This window comes from Lonchura striata, chromosome 34 (genome assembly GCF_046129695.1).
Source record: "Lonchura striata isolate bLonStr1 chromosome 34, bLonStr1.mat, whole genome shotgun sequence".
Taxonomy (NCBI): Eukaryota; Metazoa; Chordata; class Aves; order Passeriformes; family Estrildidae; genus Lonchura; species Lonchura striata.
This window is the reverse complement of record NC_134636.1, coordinates 1522150-1537679: the sequence shown is the minus strand read 5'-3', so window position 1 is coordinate 1537679 and position 15530 is coordinate 1522150. Positions and strand designations below refer to the sequence as shown.

The following is a 15530-nucleotide window of genomic DNA, read 5'->3' as shown; positions in this document are numbered from 1 at the left end:
GTGTCGGTGCCATCGGTGTCAGATCCGGGCGCAGTGTCGGTGCCATCGGTGTCGGTGCCATCGGTGTCAGATCCGGGCACAGTGCCGGTGCCATCGGTGTCGGCGCCGTCGGTGCCATCGCTGTCAGATCCGGGCGCGGTGCCGGGCACGGTGCCAGTGCCAGACCCGGCCCTGGGCTCGCCGTTCCGGGTGCTGCTGCCGGGCGCGGTGCCAGGCTCGGTGTTGGTGCCATCGGTGCCGTCGGTGTCGGTGCCATCGGTGCCATCGGTGTCGGTGCCATCGGTGTCAGATCCGGGCACGGTGCCGGGCACGGTGCCAGGCTTGGTGCCATCGGTGCCAGACCCGGCCCTGGGCTCGCCGTTCCGGGTGCTGCTGCCGGGCGCGGTGTCGATGCCATCGGTGCCATCGGTGCCATCGGTGTCGGTGCCATCGGTGTCAGATCTGGGCGCGGTGCCAGGCTCGGTGCCATCGGTGCCAGACCCGGCCCTGGGCTCGCCGTTCCGGGTGCTGCTGCCGGGCGCGGTGCCGGCGCCGGGCGCGGAGGCGGCGGCGGCGCGGGCGGCGGGGCTGTGGCCGTGGCGGGGCCGGGGCGCGGCGCGGGCGCGGCCGCCGGCGCTGGCGGCGCGGGAGCTGGCGGCGGCGCGCGCGGCCATGGCGGTGGCGCGGGCGGCGGGCGCCGGGCGGGCGGCGGGCGCGGCGGCGCTGGACCCGCGCAGCGGGCGCGTGCTGGCCGTGGGCTGGGACCGGCGCGGCGACGCCGCGGACGGGTGGCACCCGCTGGGCCACGCCGCCATGGACTGCATCGCCCGCGCGGCGCGGGCGCGGCGCGGCCGCCGCGGGGACGGCGCGGGGACGGCAAAAAGGGGCCACCGAGGGGACAGCGGGGACGGCGTGGGGACGTCGGAGAGTGGCCACCAAGGGGACAGCATGGATGGCGTGGGGACATCAGAGAGTGGCCACCAAGGGGACAGCATGGATGGCGTGGGGACATCAGAGAGTGGCCACCAAGGGGATATCATGGATGGCCTGGGGACAGCCAAAAGTGGCCACCAAGGGGACATCGAGGATGGCATGGGGACAGCCAAAAGTGGCCACCGAGGGGACATCAGGGGTGGCGTGGGGACGTCGAAGAGTGGCCACCACAGGGATGGTGTGGGGACATCAAAAAGTGGCCACCACGGGGACAGCATGGATGGCGTGGGGACATCAGAGAGTGGCCACCAAGGGGACATCATGGATGGCGTGGGGACATCAAAAAGTGGCCAGCAAGGGGACAGCATGGATGGCCTGGGGACATCAAAAAGTGGCCACCGAGGAGACAGCGGGGATGGCACAGGGACAGCGTGGTGTGGTCATGGAGGGGACAATGTGGGGACATCAAAAAGTGGCCACCGAGGACCAGGGGACAGCGTGGGGACAGCAGAGAGTGGCCACCAAGGGTGTGGGGACATCAGGGATGGCGTGTGGACGTTGAAAAGTGGCCACCGAGGACCAGGGGACAGCAGGGATGGCCTGGGGACATCGGAGAGTGGCCACCAAAGGGACAGCACCGGGACAGCCAAAAGTGGCCACCAAGGGGACATCAGGGACAATTCGGGGACATCAGAGAGCGGCCACCAAAGGCACGGTGACATTGGGGACAAGGACAGTGGCATCATGGGGACAGCGCGGTGTGGCCACCGAGGGCGCGGTGACATCGGGGACAGGGACAGTGGCATCATGGGGACAGCGCGGTGTGGCCACCGAGGGCGCGGTGACATCGGGGACAGGGACAGCACCGCGGTGGCGCGGCGTCACCAACGTCACGGTGACACTGGCACCGGGGACATCGCGGGGACAGCAGGATGTCCCTGGCGGCGCGGTGACGTCGGTGACGTCGCGGGGAGGCCGCGGCGCAGGGGACACCCCGCGGGAGGGGACGGCGGCGGCGGGGCCAAGGTGGCCAAGCTTGGGGATGGTGACGTCATCACTGGTGGCAGTGACGTCACCGTGGGTGACAGCGACCCCGGGGACAGTGATGACGTCATCACCGACGTCACCATGGACCTGAGGGGTCACGTGATCCCAGGAGGGACCGAGGACCCCGATGCCACCTCTGGTGCCACCAGTGATGTCACCATGGACCTGAGGGGTCGCATGATTCCAGAAGTGACCAAGGACCTCGATGCCACCAATGCCATCACCACCACCATCCATGGTGTCCCCCTGGAGCTGCTGGCCCTGGGTGACGTCCCCGTGGACCTGACAGCTTGCATGGATCTAGGAGGAACTGAGGACCCCAATGCCACCCGTGATGCCACCTCTGGTGCCACCAATGACGTCACCATGGACCTGATGGGTCACATGGACCCAGGACTGACCAGGCACCCCAATGTCACCTGTGATGCCACCTCTGGTGCCACCAATGACGTCCCCATGGACCTGACAGCTTGCATGGATCTAGGAGTGACCAAGGACCCCAATGCCACCTGTGATGCCACCTCCGATGCCACCAGCGCCGTCCCCACCACCATCCATGGTGTCCCCCTGGAGCTGCTGGCCCTGGGCGACGTCCCCGTGGACCTGACGGGTTACGTCATCCCGGGGGCGGCCGAGCGCGACGGTGACGGTGACGGTGACGGTGACGGTGACGGTGACGGTGACGGTGACGGTGACAGCGGGTACCTGCTGTCGGGCTGCGACGTGTTCGTGACGCGCGAGCCGTGCGCGCTCTGCGCCATGGCGCTGCTGCACGCCCGCGTGCGCCGCGTCTTCTACGGCCGCGCCTGCGCCCAGGGCGCGCTGGGCACCCGCTACGGCCTGCACGGGCACCCGCGCCTCAACCACCGCTACCGGGTCTGGGTGCTGGGTGCTCGGGGTGCTGGGGATACTGGGAGTACTGGGAATGGGTGACTGGGAGCACTGGGAATGGTCACTGGGGACATTGGGAGCACTGGGAATGGTCACTGGGGACACTGGGCACCCACCATTCCCTGCACGGGCACCCGCGCCTCAACCACCAGTACAGGGTGTGGGTGCTGGGCGCTGGGGGTGCTGGGAGTACTGGGAGTACTGGGAATGGGTGACTGGGAGCACTGGGAATGGTCACTGGGGACACTGGGAGCACTGGGAATGGTCACTGGGGACACTGGGGTCACTGGGGACACTGGGCACCCACCATGCCCTGCACGGGCACCCGCGCCTCAACCACCGGTACAGGGTGTGGGTGCTGGGCGCTGGGGGTGCTGGGTGCACTGGGGATACTGGGAGTACTGGGAATGGGTGACTGGGAGCACTGGGAATGGTCACTGGGGACACCGGGCACCCACCATGCCCTGCACGGGCACCCACGCCTCAACGACCAGTACAGGGTGGGTGCTGGGTGCTGGGGGCGCTGGGAGTACTGGGAGCACTGGGAATGGGTGATTAGGCATACTGGGGATACTGGGAGAACTGGGAGTGGGTGACTGGGGACACTGGGAGCACTGGGAGAATTGGGAGTGGGTGAATGGGGACACAAGATACTGGGACTGGGTGATTTGGGATACTGGGAGAACTGGGAATGGGTGACTGGGGATACTGGGAATGGGTGATTTGGGATACTGGGAGCACTGGGAATGGGTGATTTGGGATACTGGGAGAACTGGGAATGGGTGACTGGGGATACTGGGAATGGGTGATTTGGGATACTGGGGATACTGGGAATGGGTGATTTGGGATACTGGGAGCACTGGGACTGGGTGATTTGGGATACTGGGAGAACTGGGAATGGGTGACAAAGAGCGACAATTAAAATTATTTTTGCGGCTTTTGGGTTTGTTTGTTTTTTCCCGGTGATTTCGGTGACACCGCCGGGGTCAGGACACTCCTGGTGGTGGCACCTCCTCCCGGTGGCTTTGGGACATTTGGGGATCAACTCCAGGAAAAGAGACCCAAAAAAGTCCAAAATGAAACCAAAACTCCCCAAATTCCTCCCAGGGTGTCTCTTGGGCCAAGGCCATCCATCCATGGCCACCATCACCCACCCATGACCACCATGGTCCAACCACGGCCACCATCACCCACCCACGGCCACCATCACCCACCCACGGCCACCATGGCCCAACCACGGCCACCATCACCCAACCACGGCCATCATCACCCATTCATGGCCACCATGGTCCAACCACGGCCACCATCACCCATTCATGGCCACCATGGTCCACCCACGGCCACCATGGCCCAACCATGGCCACCATCACCCATCCATGGCCACCATCACCCAACCACGGCCGCCATCACCCACCCACGGCCACCATGGTCCAACCATGGCCACCATCGCCCATCCATGGCCACCATCACCCACCCACGGCCACCATGGTCCAACCACGGCCACCATGGTCCAACCATGGCCACCATCACCCAACCACGGCCACCATGGTCCAACCACGGCCACCATCACCCATCCATGGCCACCATCACCCACCCATGACCACCATGGTCCAACCACGGCCACCATCACCCACCCACGGCCACCATGGTCCAACCACGGCCACCATCACCCAACCACGGCCACCATGGTGCAACCACGGCCACCATGGTCCAACCACGGCCACCATGGACCAACCATGGCCACCATTGCCCACCCATGGCCACCATCACCCACCCATGGCCACCATGGCCCACCCATGGCCACCATCACCCAACCACAGCCAGCATCACCCACCCATGGCCACCATCACACACAGACCCCGTGAGCCCCCCAGTGTCACCCCTGGGGCACCCAGTAAAGTCCCGCAGTAACTGGGAGCACTGGGAGCCAAACTGGGAGGGCACTGGGAGCACTGGGACGAGCCTCAGTGTGACTGGAGGGATACTGGGAGCACTGGGAGAGCACTGGGAGGTGTTACTGGGAGCACTGGGAGGGCACTGGAGGGTGACTGGGAAGTCCATGGGGGTGACTGGGAGCACTGGGAGCACTGGGAGCACTGGGAGCACTGGGAGAGGGTGACTGGGAGCACTGAGGGATACTGGGAACAATGGGAACACTGGGGGGGTAACTGGGAGCACTGGGCACCAAACTGGGAGGATACTGGGGGATACTGGGGGATACTGGGAGCATACTGGGGGGATACTGGGAGCACTGGGAGGGCACTGGGGGATACTGGGAGACAAACTGGGAGGGCACTGGGACGGTACTGGGGGGATACTGGGAACACTGGGAGGGCACTGGGGGATACTGGGACCATACTGGGAACACTGGGAGCATACTGGGGGATACTGGGAGCACTGGGAGGGCACTGGGGGATACTGGGAGCCAAACTGGGAGGGCACTAGGGGATACTGGGAGCACTGGGAGGGCACTAGGGGATACTGGGAACACTGGGAGCCAAACTGGGAGGATACTGGGGGATACTGGGAACACTGGGAGCATACTGGGGGATACTGGGAGCACTGGGAGGGCACTGGGGGATACTGGGACCATACTGGGAACACTGGGAGCATACTGGGGGATACTGGGAGCACTGGGAGGGCGCTCCCAGCTGCGGGAAGCCGCAAACCAGCCCAAACCAGCACAAACCAGCCCAAACCAGTACAAACCAGTACAAACCAGTTCATTAGCGATTCCGCGGTCCCTCATTACCATATAAGGAAACCCCCGCCCCATGACGTCAGTGCGGCCCCGCCCCGCGCAGGCGCAGTCAGAGTCGTTGGCGCCGCGGGGGGTTGCTGCGACACCCCCGCGGGCGCCGGCGTGACGTAATCAGGTGACGTCATGACGCCGCGCTCATCACGCGCTGCCCGCCGCGGGGGCGGGGCAGGTCAGGATGTACCGCACTGACGATGCCCAAGATGGCGCCCGCGCCGCGCCTCAGCGGCCGCGGCCCCGCCCGGCCCACGGGGAGCGCGGCCGCCGCCGCCGCCGCCGCCCCCGGCCCGCCACCCGCGCCCCCGGGCCGCGACCCCCGCCCCCGGGCCGCCACCCCCGCCCCGAGCCCGGCCGCGGCCCAAAACCCCGCCGGGCCGCGCTCCCGGCCTGCCCCGCGCGCGCCATTTGCATACAGGGCGGGCCTGGGCGGGGCTTGGCGCGGAAAGCGCCGGCGGGTGGCGGGAAATTGGAGCGGGGGAGGGGATGGGGGGTTTGGGGGGGGGGGTTGGGGATTCTGGAAGGGATTTGGGGACCCCCAGGGGGATTTTGGGGATTCCCGAAGGGATTTTGGGGATTCTGGAAGGGATTTTGGGGATTCTAGAAGGGATTTTGGGGATTCTGGAAGGGATTTTGGGGATTCTGGAAGGGATTTGGGGATTCTGGAAGGGATTTTGGGGATTCTGGAAGGGATTTGGGGGATTCTGGAAGGGATTTGGGGACCCCCAGGGGGATTTTGGGGATTCTGGAAGGGATTTTGGGGAATCTGGAAGGGATTTTGGGGATTCTGGAAGGGATTTGGGGACCCCCAGGGGGATTTTGGGGAATCTGGAAGGGATTTTGGGGATTCCGGAAGGGATTTTGGGGACCCCCAGGGGGATTTTGGGGACATCTGAAGGGGTTTGGGGATTCTGGAAGAGATTTGGGGACCCCCAGGGAGGTTTTGGGGATTCCGAAAGGGATTTTGGGGATTCCAGAAGGGATTTTGGGGATTCTAGAAGGGATTTGGGGACCCCCAGGGGGATATTGGGGATTCTGGAAGGGATTTTGGGGATTCCCGAAGGGATTTTGGGGATTCTGGAAGGGATTTTGGGGACATCTGAAGGAATTTTGGGACCCCTGAAGGGATTTTGGGACCCCCAGGTGGATTTTGGGGATCCCTGAACGGTTTTGGGGACCCCCAGGGGGATTTCGGAAGGGATTTTGGGGACCCCTGAAGGGATTTTGGGACCGCCGGGTGATTCCGGGGGGTCCCGGGCGGATTCTGGGGGGTCCCGGGCGGATTTTGGGGGTCCCGGCGGATTTTGGGGGTCCCGGCGGATTTTGGGGGTCCCGGGCGGATTTTGGGGACCCCCGCGCTCAGAGCGCCCCCCGGTGGCAGAGCAGGACCCGGCCCAGCAGCAGCAGCTCCGACACGGCCGGGGGGACACTGGGGGGGGTAGAAAGGGGGGTCAGGGGGTCCCCAAAACCCCCCCCGGGACCCCCAAAAACCCACCCGGGACCCCAAAAACACCCCCGGGACCCCAAAACCTCCCCGTGACCCCCAAAATCCCCCCGGGACCCCCAAAAACATCCCGGGACCCCCAAAAACCCACCCGGACCCCCAAAAACACCCCCGTGACCCCCAAAAACATACAGGGACCACCAAAATATCCCCCGGGACCGCCCAGATCCCCCCCGGGACCCCTAAAACCCCCCCGGGACCCCCAAAATCCTCCCAGGACCCCAAAATCCCCCCGGGATCACCCAAAACCTCCCCGGGACCCCCCAAAATCCCCCCGGGACCCCCAAAAACCACCCCGGGACCCCCAAAATCCCCCCGGGACCCCAAAAACGCCCACGGGACCCCCCCAAAATCCCCCCGGGACCCCCCAAAATCCCCCCGGGACCCCCCAAACCCCCCCGGGACCCCCCAGAATCCCCCCGGGATCCCCAAAATCCCCCCGGGACCCCCCCCGGGACAGCCCAAAATCCCCCCAGGACCCCCAAATCCCCCCCGGGACCCCCCAAATCCTCCCGTGACCCCCCAAAATCCCCCCGGGACCCCCCAAAATCCCCCCGGGACCCCCCAAAACCCCCCGGCTCACCCGAGCGCCAGCGAGCCCCAGAGGGCGGCGCCGTCCCAGGCCTGGAGCCGGCCCAGGGCGAGCCCCGAGAGGGCGGCGGCGTGAGCGAGCAGGGCTGGGGGTATGGGAAAAGCACCCCAAAAACACCGAGAGCACCCCAAAAATCCACTGAGACACCCCCCGTGAGCGAGCAGGGCTGGGGGTATGGGAAAAGCACCCCAAAAACACCGAGAGCACCCCAAAAACACCCAGACACCCCAAAAATCACTGAGACACCCCCCGTGAGCGAGCAGGGCTGGGGGTATGGGAAAAGCACCCCAAAAATCCAGAGACACCCCAAAAATCACCGAGACACCCCCCGTGAGCGAGCAGGGCTGGGGATATGGGAAAAGCACCCCAAAAATCCAGAGACACCCCAAAAATCACTGAGACACCCCCCGTGAGCGAGCAGGGCTGGGGGTATGGGAAAAGCACCCCAAAAACACCGAGAGCACCCCAAAAATCACTGAGACACCCCCCGTGAGCGAGCAGGGCTGGGGGTATGGGAAAAGCACCCCAAAAACACCGAGAGCACCCCAAAAATCACTGAGACACCCCAAAAATCACTGAGACACCCCCGTGAGCGAGCAGGGCTGGGGGTATGGGAAAAGCACCCCAAAAATCCAGAGACACCCCAAAAATCACTGAGACACCCCAAAAATCCACTGAGACACCCCCGTGAGCGAGCAGGGCTGGGGGTATGGGAAAAGCACCCCAAAAATCCAGAGACACCCCAAAAATCACCCAGACACCCCAAAAATCACCGAGAGCACCCCAAAAATCACTGAGACACCCCAAAAATCCACTGAGACACCCCCCGTGAGCGAGCAGGGCTGGGGGTATGGGAAAAGCACCCCAAAAATCCAGAGACACCCCAAAAATCACCCAGACACCCCCCGTGAGCGAGCAGGGCTGGGGGTATGGGAAAAGCACCCCAAAAACACCGAGAGCACCCCAAAAATCACCCAGACACCCCAAAAATCACCCAGACACCCCAAAAATCACCGAGAGCACCCCAAAAATCACTGAGACACCCCAAAAATCACTGAGACACCCCAAAAATCACTGAGACACCCCCCGTGAGCGAGCAGGGCTGGGGGTATGGGAAAAGCACCCCAAAAATCCAGAGACACCCCAAAAATCACTGAGACACCCCAAAAACACCGAGAGCACCCCAAAAATCACCCAGACACCCCAAAAATCACTGAGACACCCCAAAAATCACCGAGAGCACCCCAAAAATCCACTGAGACACCCCAAAAATCCCCATTAATCACCCCCAAATCCCCCAAATTCCTCCCCAAATTCCCCCCTAAATCATCCCCAAATCCTCCCCCCAATTCCTCCCGAATTTCCCCCAAATCCCCCAAATTTCCTCCAATCCCCCCTCAAATTCCCCCAAATAATCCAAATTCCTCCCAAATCCCCCAAATCCTCAAAATTCTCCCCCAAATTCCCCCTGAAATCCCCCAATTTTTCCCAATTTCCCTCTCAAATTCCCCCAAATTCCCCCAAATCCTCCAATTTCTGCCCCATGTTCGTCCCCAAATCCCCCAAATTCCCCCCAAATTCCCCCAAAATCTCCCCAAATTCCCCCCAAATCCCCCCAAAATCCCCCAAATTCCCCAAATCCTCCAATTTCTGCCCCAAATTCGTCCCCAAATCCCCCAAATTCCCCCCAAAATCCCCCCAAATCTCCCCAAATTTCCCCAAAATCCCCCAAAATCCCCCAAATTCCCCAAATCCTCCAATTTCTGCCCCAAATTCATCCCCAAATCCCCCAAATTTCCCCAAAAATCCCCCAAATCCCCCCTCAATCACCCCCAACTTCCTCCTAAAATTCCTCCTAAAATCCACAAATTCACCCCCAAACCCCCCAAATTTCCCCTCCAATCCCCCCAAACCCCCCCGTTTTTGGGTCCCCCCCCATTTTTGGGTCCCCCCATTTTTGGGGTGCCCCGTTTTTGGGGACCCCCAGGATACAGGCCAGGCTCTGGGCCGGGTGGAACATGGAGACCCCCGAGAAGAACCCCAGGAATTCCAGCCCGAGCAGCGCCAGGGACCCCCCGAGGGGTCCCCAGAACCTGCGGGAGAAGGGGTGAGAGAAACCCCAAAATCCCCCAAAATATCCCAAAATAACCCCAAAAATCCCCCCCAGAACCTGCGGGGAGAAGGGGTGAGAAAAACCCCAAAATCCCCCCAAAATATCCCAAAATAACCCCAAAAATCCCCCCAAAATATCCCAAAATAACCCCAAAAATCCCCCCAAAATATCCCAAAATAACCCCAAAAATTCCCCCCAGAACCTGCGGGAGAAGGGGTGAGAGAAACCCAAAATCCCCCCAAAATATCCCAAAATAACCCCAAAAATCCCCCCAAAATATCCCAAAATAACCCCAAAAATCCCCCCAAAATATCCCAAAATAACCCCAAAAATCCCGCCCAGAACCTGCGGGGAGAAGGGGTGAGAGAAACCCCAAAATCCCCCAAAATATCCCAAAATAACCCAAAAATCCCCGAAAATATCCCAAAATAACCCCAAAATCCCCCAAAATATCCCAAAATAACCCCAAAAATCCCCAAAATTCCCCCCAAAATAACCCCAAAATCCCCCCCAGAACCTGCGGGAGAAGGGGTGAGAGAAACCCCAAAATCCCCCCAAAATATCCCCAAAAATCCCCCCAAAATATCCCAAAATAACCCCAAAAATCCCCCCAAAATATCCCAAAATAACCCCAAAAATCCCCCAAAATATCCCAAAATAACCCCAAAAATCCCCCCCAGAACCTGCGGGAGAAGGGGTGAGAGAAACCCAAAAATCCCCCCAAAATATCCCAAAATAACCCCAAAAATCCCCCCAAAATATCCCAAAATAACCCCAAAATCCCCCAAAATATCCCAAAATAACCCCAAAAATCCCCCCCAGAACCTGCGGGAGAAGGGGTGAGAAAAACCCAAAAATCCCCCCAAAATATCCCAAAATAACCCCAAAAATCCCCCCAAAATATCCCAAAAAAACCCCAAAAATCCCCCCCAGAACCTGCGGGGAGAAGGGGTGAGAGAAACCCCAAAATCCCCCCAAAATATCCCAAAATAACCCCAAAATCCCCCCAAAATATCCCAAAATAACCCCAAAAATCCCCCCAAAATATCCCAAAATAACCCCAAAAATCCCCCAAAATATCCCAAAATAACCCCAAAATCCCCCCAAAATATCCCCAAAAAAACCCCAAAAATCCCCCCAAAATATCCCAAAATAACCCCAAAAATCCCGCCCAGAACCTGCGGGGAGAAGGGGTGAGAGAAACCCCAAAATCCCCCAAAATATCCCAAAATAACCCAAAAATCCCCGAAAATATCCCAAAATAACCCCAAAATCCCCCAAAATATCCCAAAATAACCCCAAAAATCCCCCCCAGAACCTGCGGGGAGAAGGGGTGAGAAAAACCCCAAAATATCCCAAAATAACCCCAAAAATCCCCCCCAGAACCTGCGGGAGAAGGGGTGAGAGAAACCCAAAAATCCCCCAAAATATCCCAAAATAACCCCAAAAATCCCCCCAAAATATCCCAAAATAACCCCAAAAATCCCCCCAAAATATCCCAAAATAACCCCAAAAATCCCCCCAAAATATCCCAAAATAACCCCAAAATTCCCCCCAGAACCTGCGGGAGAAGGGGTGAGAGAAACCCAAAAATCCCCCAAAATATCCCAAAATAACCCAAAAATCCCCCAAAATATCCCAAAATAACCCCAAAAATCCCCCCCAGAACCTGCGGGAGAAGGGGTGAGAGAAACCCCAAAATCCCCCCAAAATATCCCAAAATAACCCCAAAATCCCCCCAGAACCTGCGGGAGAAGGGGTGAGAGAAACCCAAAAATCCCCCAAAATATCCCAAAATAACCCCAAAAATCCCCCCAAAATATCCCAAAATAACCCCAAAAATCCCCCAAAATATCCCAAAATAACCCCAAAAATCCCGCCCAGAACCTGCGGGGAGAAGGGGTGAGAGAAACCCCAAAATCCCCAAAATTCCCCCCAAAATAACCCCAAAATCCCCCCAAAAAATCCCAAAATCCTCCCGAAATTCCCCAAAATTCCCCCGGAAAATTCCCAAAAAATTCCCCCCAGAGACCCTTGTGGGAGCACTGGTCCATACTGGTCTGTACTGGTTTATACTGGTTTATACTGGTTTATACTGGTTATAATTGTTTATACTGGTCTATACTGGTCTGCACTGGTCTGTACTGGTTTATACTGGTCTATAATTGTTTATACTGGTCTGTACTAGTTTATACTGGTCTATACTGGTTTATACTGGTTATAATTGTTTATACTGGTTTATACTGGTTTGTACTGGTCTATACTGGTCTGTACTGGTTTTTACTGGCCTATACTGGTTTATACAGGTCTATACTGGTTTATACTGGTCTATAATTGTTTATACTGGTTTATACTGGTCTATACTGGTTTATACTGGTCTATAATTGTTTATACTGGTTTATACTGGTCTGTACTGGTCTATATTGGTTTACACTGGTCTATACTGGTTTGTACTGGTCTGAACTGGTCTCACTCACCCCGGCTCTGTCTCCCCCGAGGGCAGCGTGGGCGGGGCCTGGAGAAAGGGGCGGGGTCAGGACAAGACACGCCCACCCTCATTAGCATACACTGCCCCCGCCCATGCTCATTAGCATGCACGGACCCCGCCCATGCTCATTAGCATGCACGGACCCCGCCCATGCTCATTAGCATACACTGACCCCGCCCATGCTCAATAGCATGCACTGACCCCGCCCATGCTCATTAGCATACACTGACCCCGCCCATGCTCATTAGCATACACTGACCCCGCCCATGCTCATTAGCATGCACTGACACCGCACATGCTCATTAGCATACACTGACCCCGCCCATGCTCATTAGCATACACTGACCCCGCCCATTCTCATTAGCATACAGTGACCCCGCCCATGCTCATTAGCACACACTGACCCCGCCCATGCTCATTAGCATACACTGACCCCGCCCATGCTCATTAGCATGCACTGACACCGCACATGCTCATTAGCATGCACTGACCCCGCCCATGCTCATTAGCATACACTGACCCCGCCCATGCTCATTAGCATACACTGACCCCGCCCGTGCTCATTAGCATACACTGACCCCGCCCATGCTCATTAGCATGCACTGACACCGCACATGCTCATTAGCATGCACTGACCCCGCCCATGCTCATTAGCATACACTGACCCCGCCCATGCTCATTAGCATGCACTGACCCCGCCCATGCTCATTAGCATACACTGACCCCGCCCATGCTCATTAGCATACACTGACCCCGCCCATGCTCATTAGCATACACTGACCCCGCCCATGCTCATTAGCATACACTGACCCCGCCCATGCTCATTAGCATACACTGACCCCGCCCATGCTCATTAGCATACACTGACCCCGCCCATGCTCATTAGCATGCACTGACACTGCCCATGCTCATTAGCATACACTGACCCCGCCCATGCTCATTAGCATGCACTGACCCCGCCCATGCTCATTAGCATGCCCAGGTGCGCCACCATCGCCAGGAACCGCCCGGGCAGCAGCAACGCCATTGGCTGGAACGAGGCAGGGGGCGGGGCCTGGGGAGGGGGAGGGGCTTAGACCGCCCCTCCCCCTCCCCTTTGGCACCTCCCCCACCCTTTTAGCCCCTCCTTCCCCTCCCCCACCCATGGGACCCCCTCCTTCCCCTCCCCCACCCATGGGTGCCCCTCATTTCCCTCCCCCACCCATGGGACCCCCTCATTCCCCTCCCCCACCCATGGGTGCCCCTCATTTCCCTCCCCCACCCATGGGACCCCCTCATTCCCCTCCCCCCGCTTTTTTAGCCCCTCCCCCACCTCGCGCTCTCCCTCCCCCCCACCAAATGGCCAGAACGGGACCTCCGAGACCCCTCCCCCACCCTGGGGACCCTTCCCCCACCCTAGGGACCCCTCCCCCTCCCCCGGGACCCCTCCCCCACCCCGGAATTCCCGCGTTTTCCTCCCCTCCCCCCGCCCCGCGCGGCGCTGTTACCGCGGCAACGGAGCAGGCCACGCCCACCGCCCTGGCCACGCCCACCGCCCCTGGCCACGCCCACCGCCCTGGTCACGCCCACCGCCCTGGCCACGCCCATCGCCCTGGCCACGCCCACCGCCGCGCCCAAAGCTTGCCCGTCACACAGGCCACGCCCACCAAGGCCACGCCCACTTGATAGGCCACGCCCACCGGAAAGTGGCCACGCCCCCTCCCGGAGATTGGGGTGGGGATGCTGGGCTGGACTGGGTTATACTGGGATATACTGGGAAATACTGGGAAATACTGGGTTATACTGGGATATACTGGGATGTACTGGGTTACACTGCGTTAAACTGGGATATACTGAAATATACTGGGTTATACTGGGTTGTACTGGGTTATACTGGGTTATATTTGGATATATGGGGTTATACTGGGATGTACTGGTTATACTGGGATATACTGGGTTATACTGGGTTATACTGGGATGTACTGGGTTATACTGGGATGTACTGGGTTATACTGGGTTATACTGGGCTATACTGGGCTATACTGGGTTATACTGGGATGTACTGGGTTATACTGGGTTATACTGGGCTATACTGGGTTATACTGGGCTATACTGGGTTATACTGGGACATACTGGGTTATACTGAAATATACTGGGATATACTGGGCTATACTGGGATATACTGGGTTATACTGGGCTATACTTGGATATACTGGGCTGGACTGGTTTATATTGGGTTATACTGGGATATACTGGAGCATACTGGTTTAAACTGGGCTGGACTGGTTTATACTGGGCTGGACTGGGTTATACTGGGCTGGGCTGGGTCATAGAGGCCTGTACTGGTTTATACTGGTTTATACTGGGCTGGGCTGGGTCATAGAGGCCTGTACTGGTTTATACTGGGTTATACTGGTTTATACTGGGTTATACTGGGCTAGATTGGTTTATATTGGGTTATACTGGGTTATGCTGGGTTATACTGGGCTGGACTGGGTTATACTGGACTGTGCTGGGTCACAGAGGCCTGTACTAGTTTATACTGGGATATACTGGGCTGGGCTGGGTCATAGAGGCCTGTACTGGTTTATACTGGGTTATACTGGGCTGGGCTGGGTCATAGAGGCCTGTACTGGTTTATACTGGGATATACTGGGCTGGGCTGGGTCATAGAGGCCTGTACTGGTTTATACTGGGATATACTGGGCTGGGCTGGGTCATAGAGGCCTGTACTGGTTTATACTGGGTTATACTGGGCTGGGCTGGGTCACAGAGGCCTGTACTGGTTTATACTGGGTTATACTGGTTTATACTGGGTTATACTGGGCTAGATTGGTTTATATTGGGTTATGCTGGGCTGGACTGGGTTATACTGGGCTGAGCTGGGTCATAGAGGCCTGTACTGGTTTATACTGGGTTATACTGGGCTGGGCTGGGTCACAGAGGCCTGTACTGGTTTATACTGGCTTGTACTGGTTCATACTGGTTTATACTGGTCTGTATTAAACCGCAGTGCCTCACACCGGTTTATGCTTGTCCCTAATGGTCTGAACTGATCCATAACAGCCCATACTGGTCTATACTGGTTTATACTGGTGCATACTGGTCCGTACTGGTCCCCCGCGCCCCCCCCGCTCTCTGATTGGCCGCCGCCCCTCTTGGCCCCGCCCCTGTTGCCGGGCTGAACGGCCGCGCACAAAATGGCCGCCTCCCCACGTGACCGCGCGTTCCCCGCGCTGATTGGCCGTT

General features: G+C 59.0%; 1 protein-coding gene and 1 non-coding gene across 2 annotated transcripts; both read right to left on the bottom strand.

Annotated features, from left to right (window-relative positions):
* Positions 1-5659: 5659 nt before the first annotated feature.
* Positions 5660-5803, bottom strand: LOC144247871 (U8 small nucleolar RNA). Its single transcript, XR_013341350.1, has one exon. It is a non-coding gene; the product is annotated as a U8 small nucleolar RNA (small nucleolar RNA).
* A 370-nt stretch (positions 5804-6173) lies between these two features.
* On the bottom strand, positions 6174-13351 carry TMEM107 (transmembrane protein 107). The gene is made up of 5 exons (XM_077789505.1): positions 13258-13351; positions 12292-12329; positions 9694-9794; positions 7693-7786; positions 6174-7034 (listed from the first exon to the last, which is right to left on the bottom strand). The coding sequence occupies exons 1-5, from the start codon at positions 13327-13329 to the stop codon at positions 6965-6967; spliced, it is 375 nt and encodes a 124-aa protein (XP_077645631.1). The 5' UTR covers positions 13330-13351; the 3' UTR covers positions 6174-6964.
* Positions 13352-15530: the final 2179 nt, after the last annotated feature.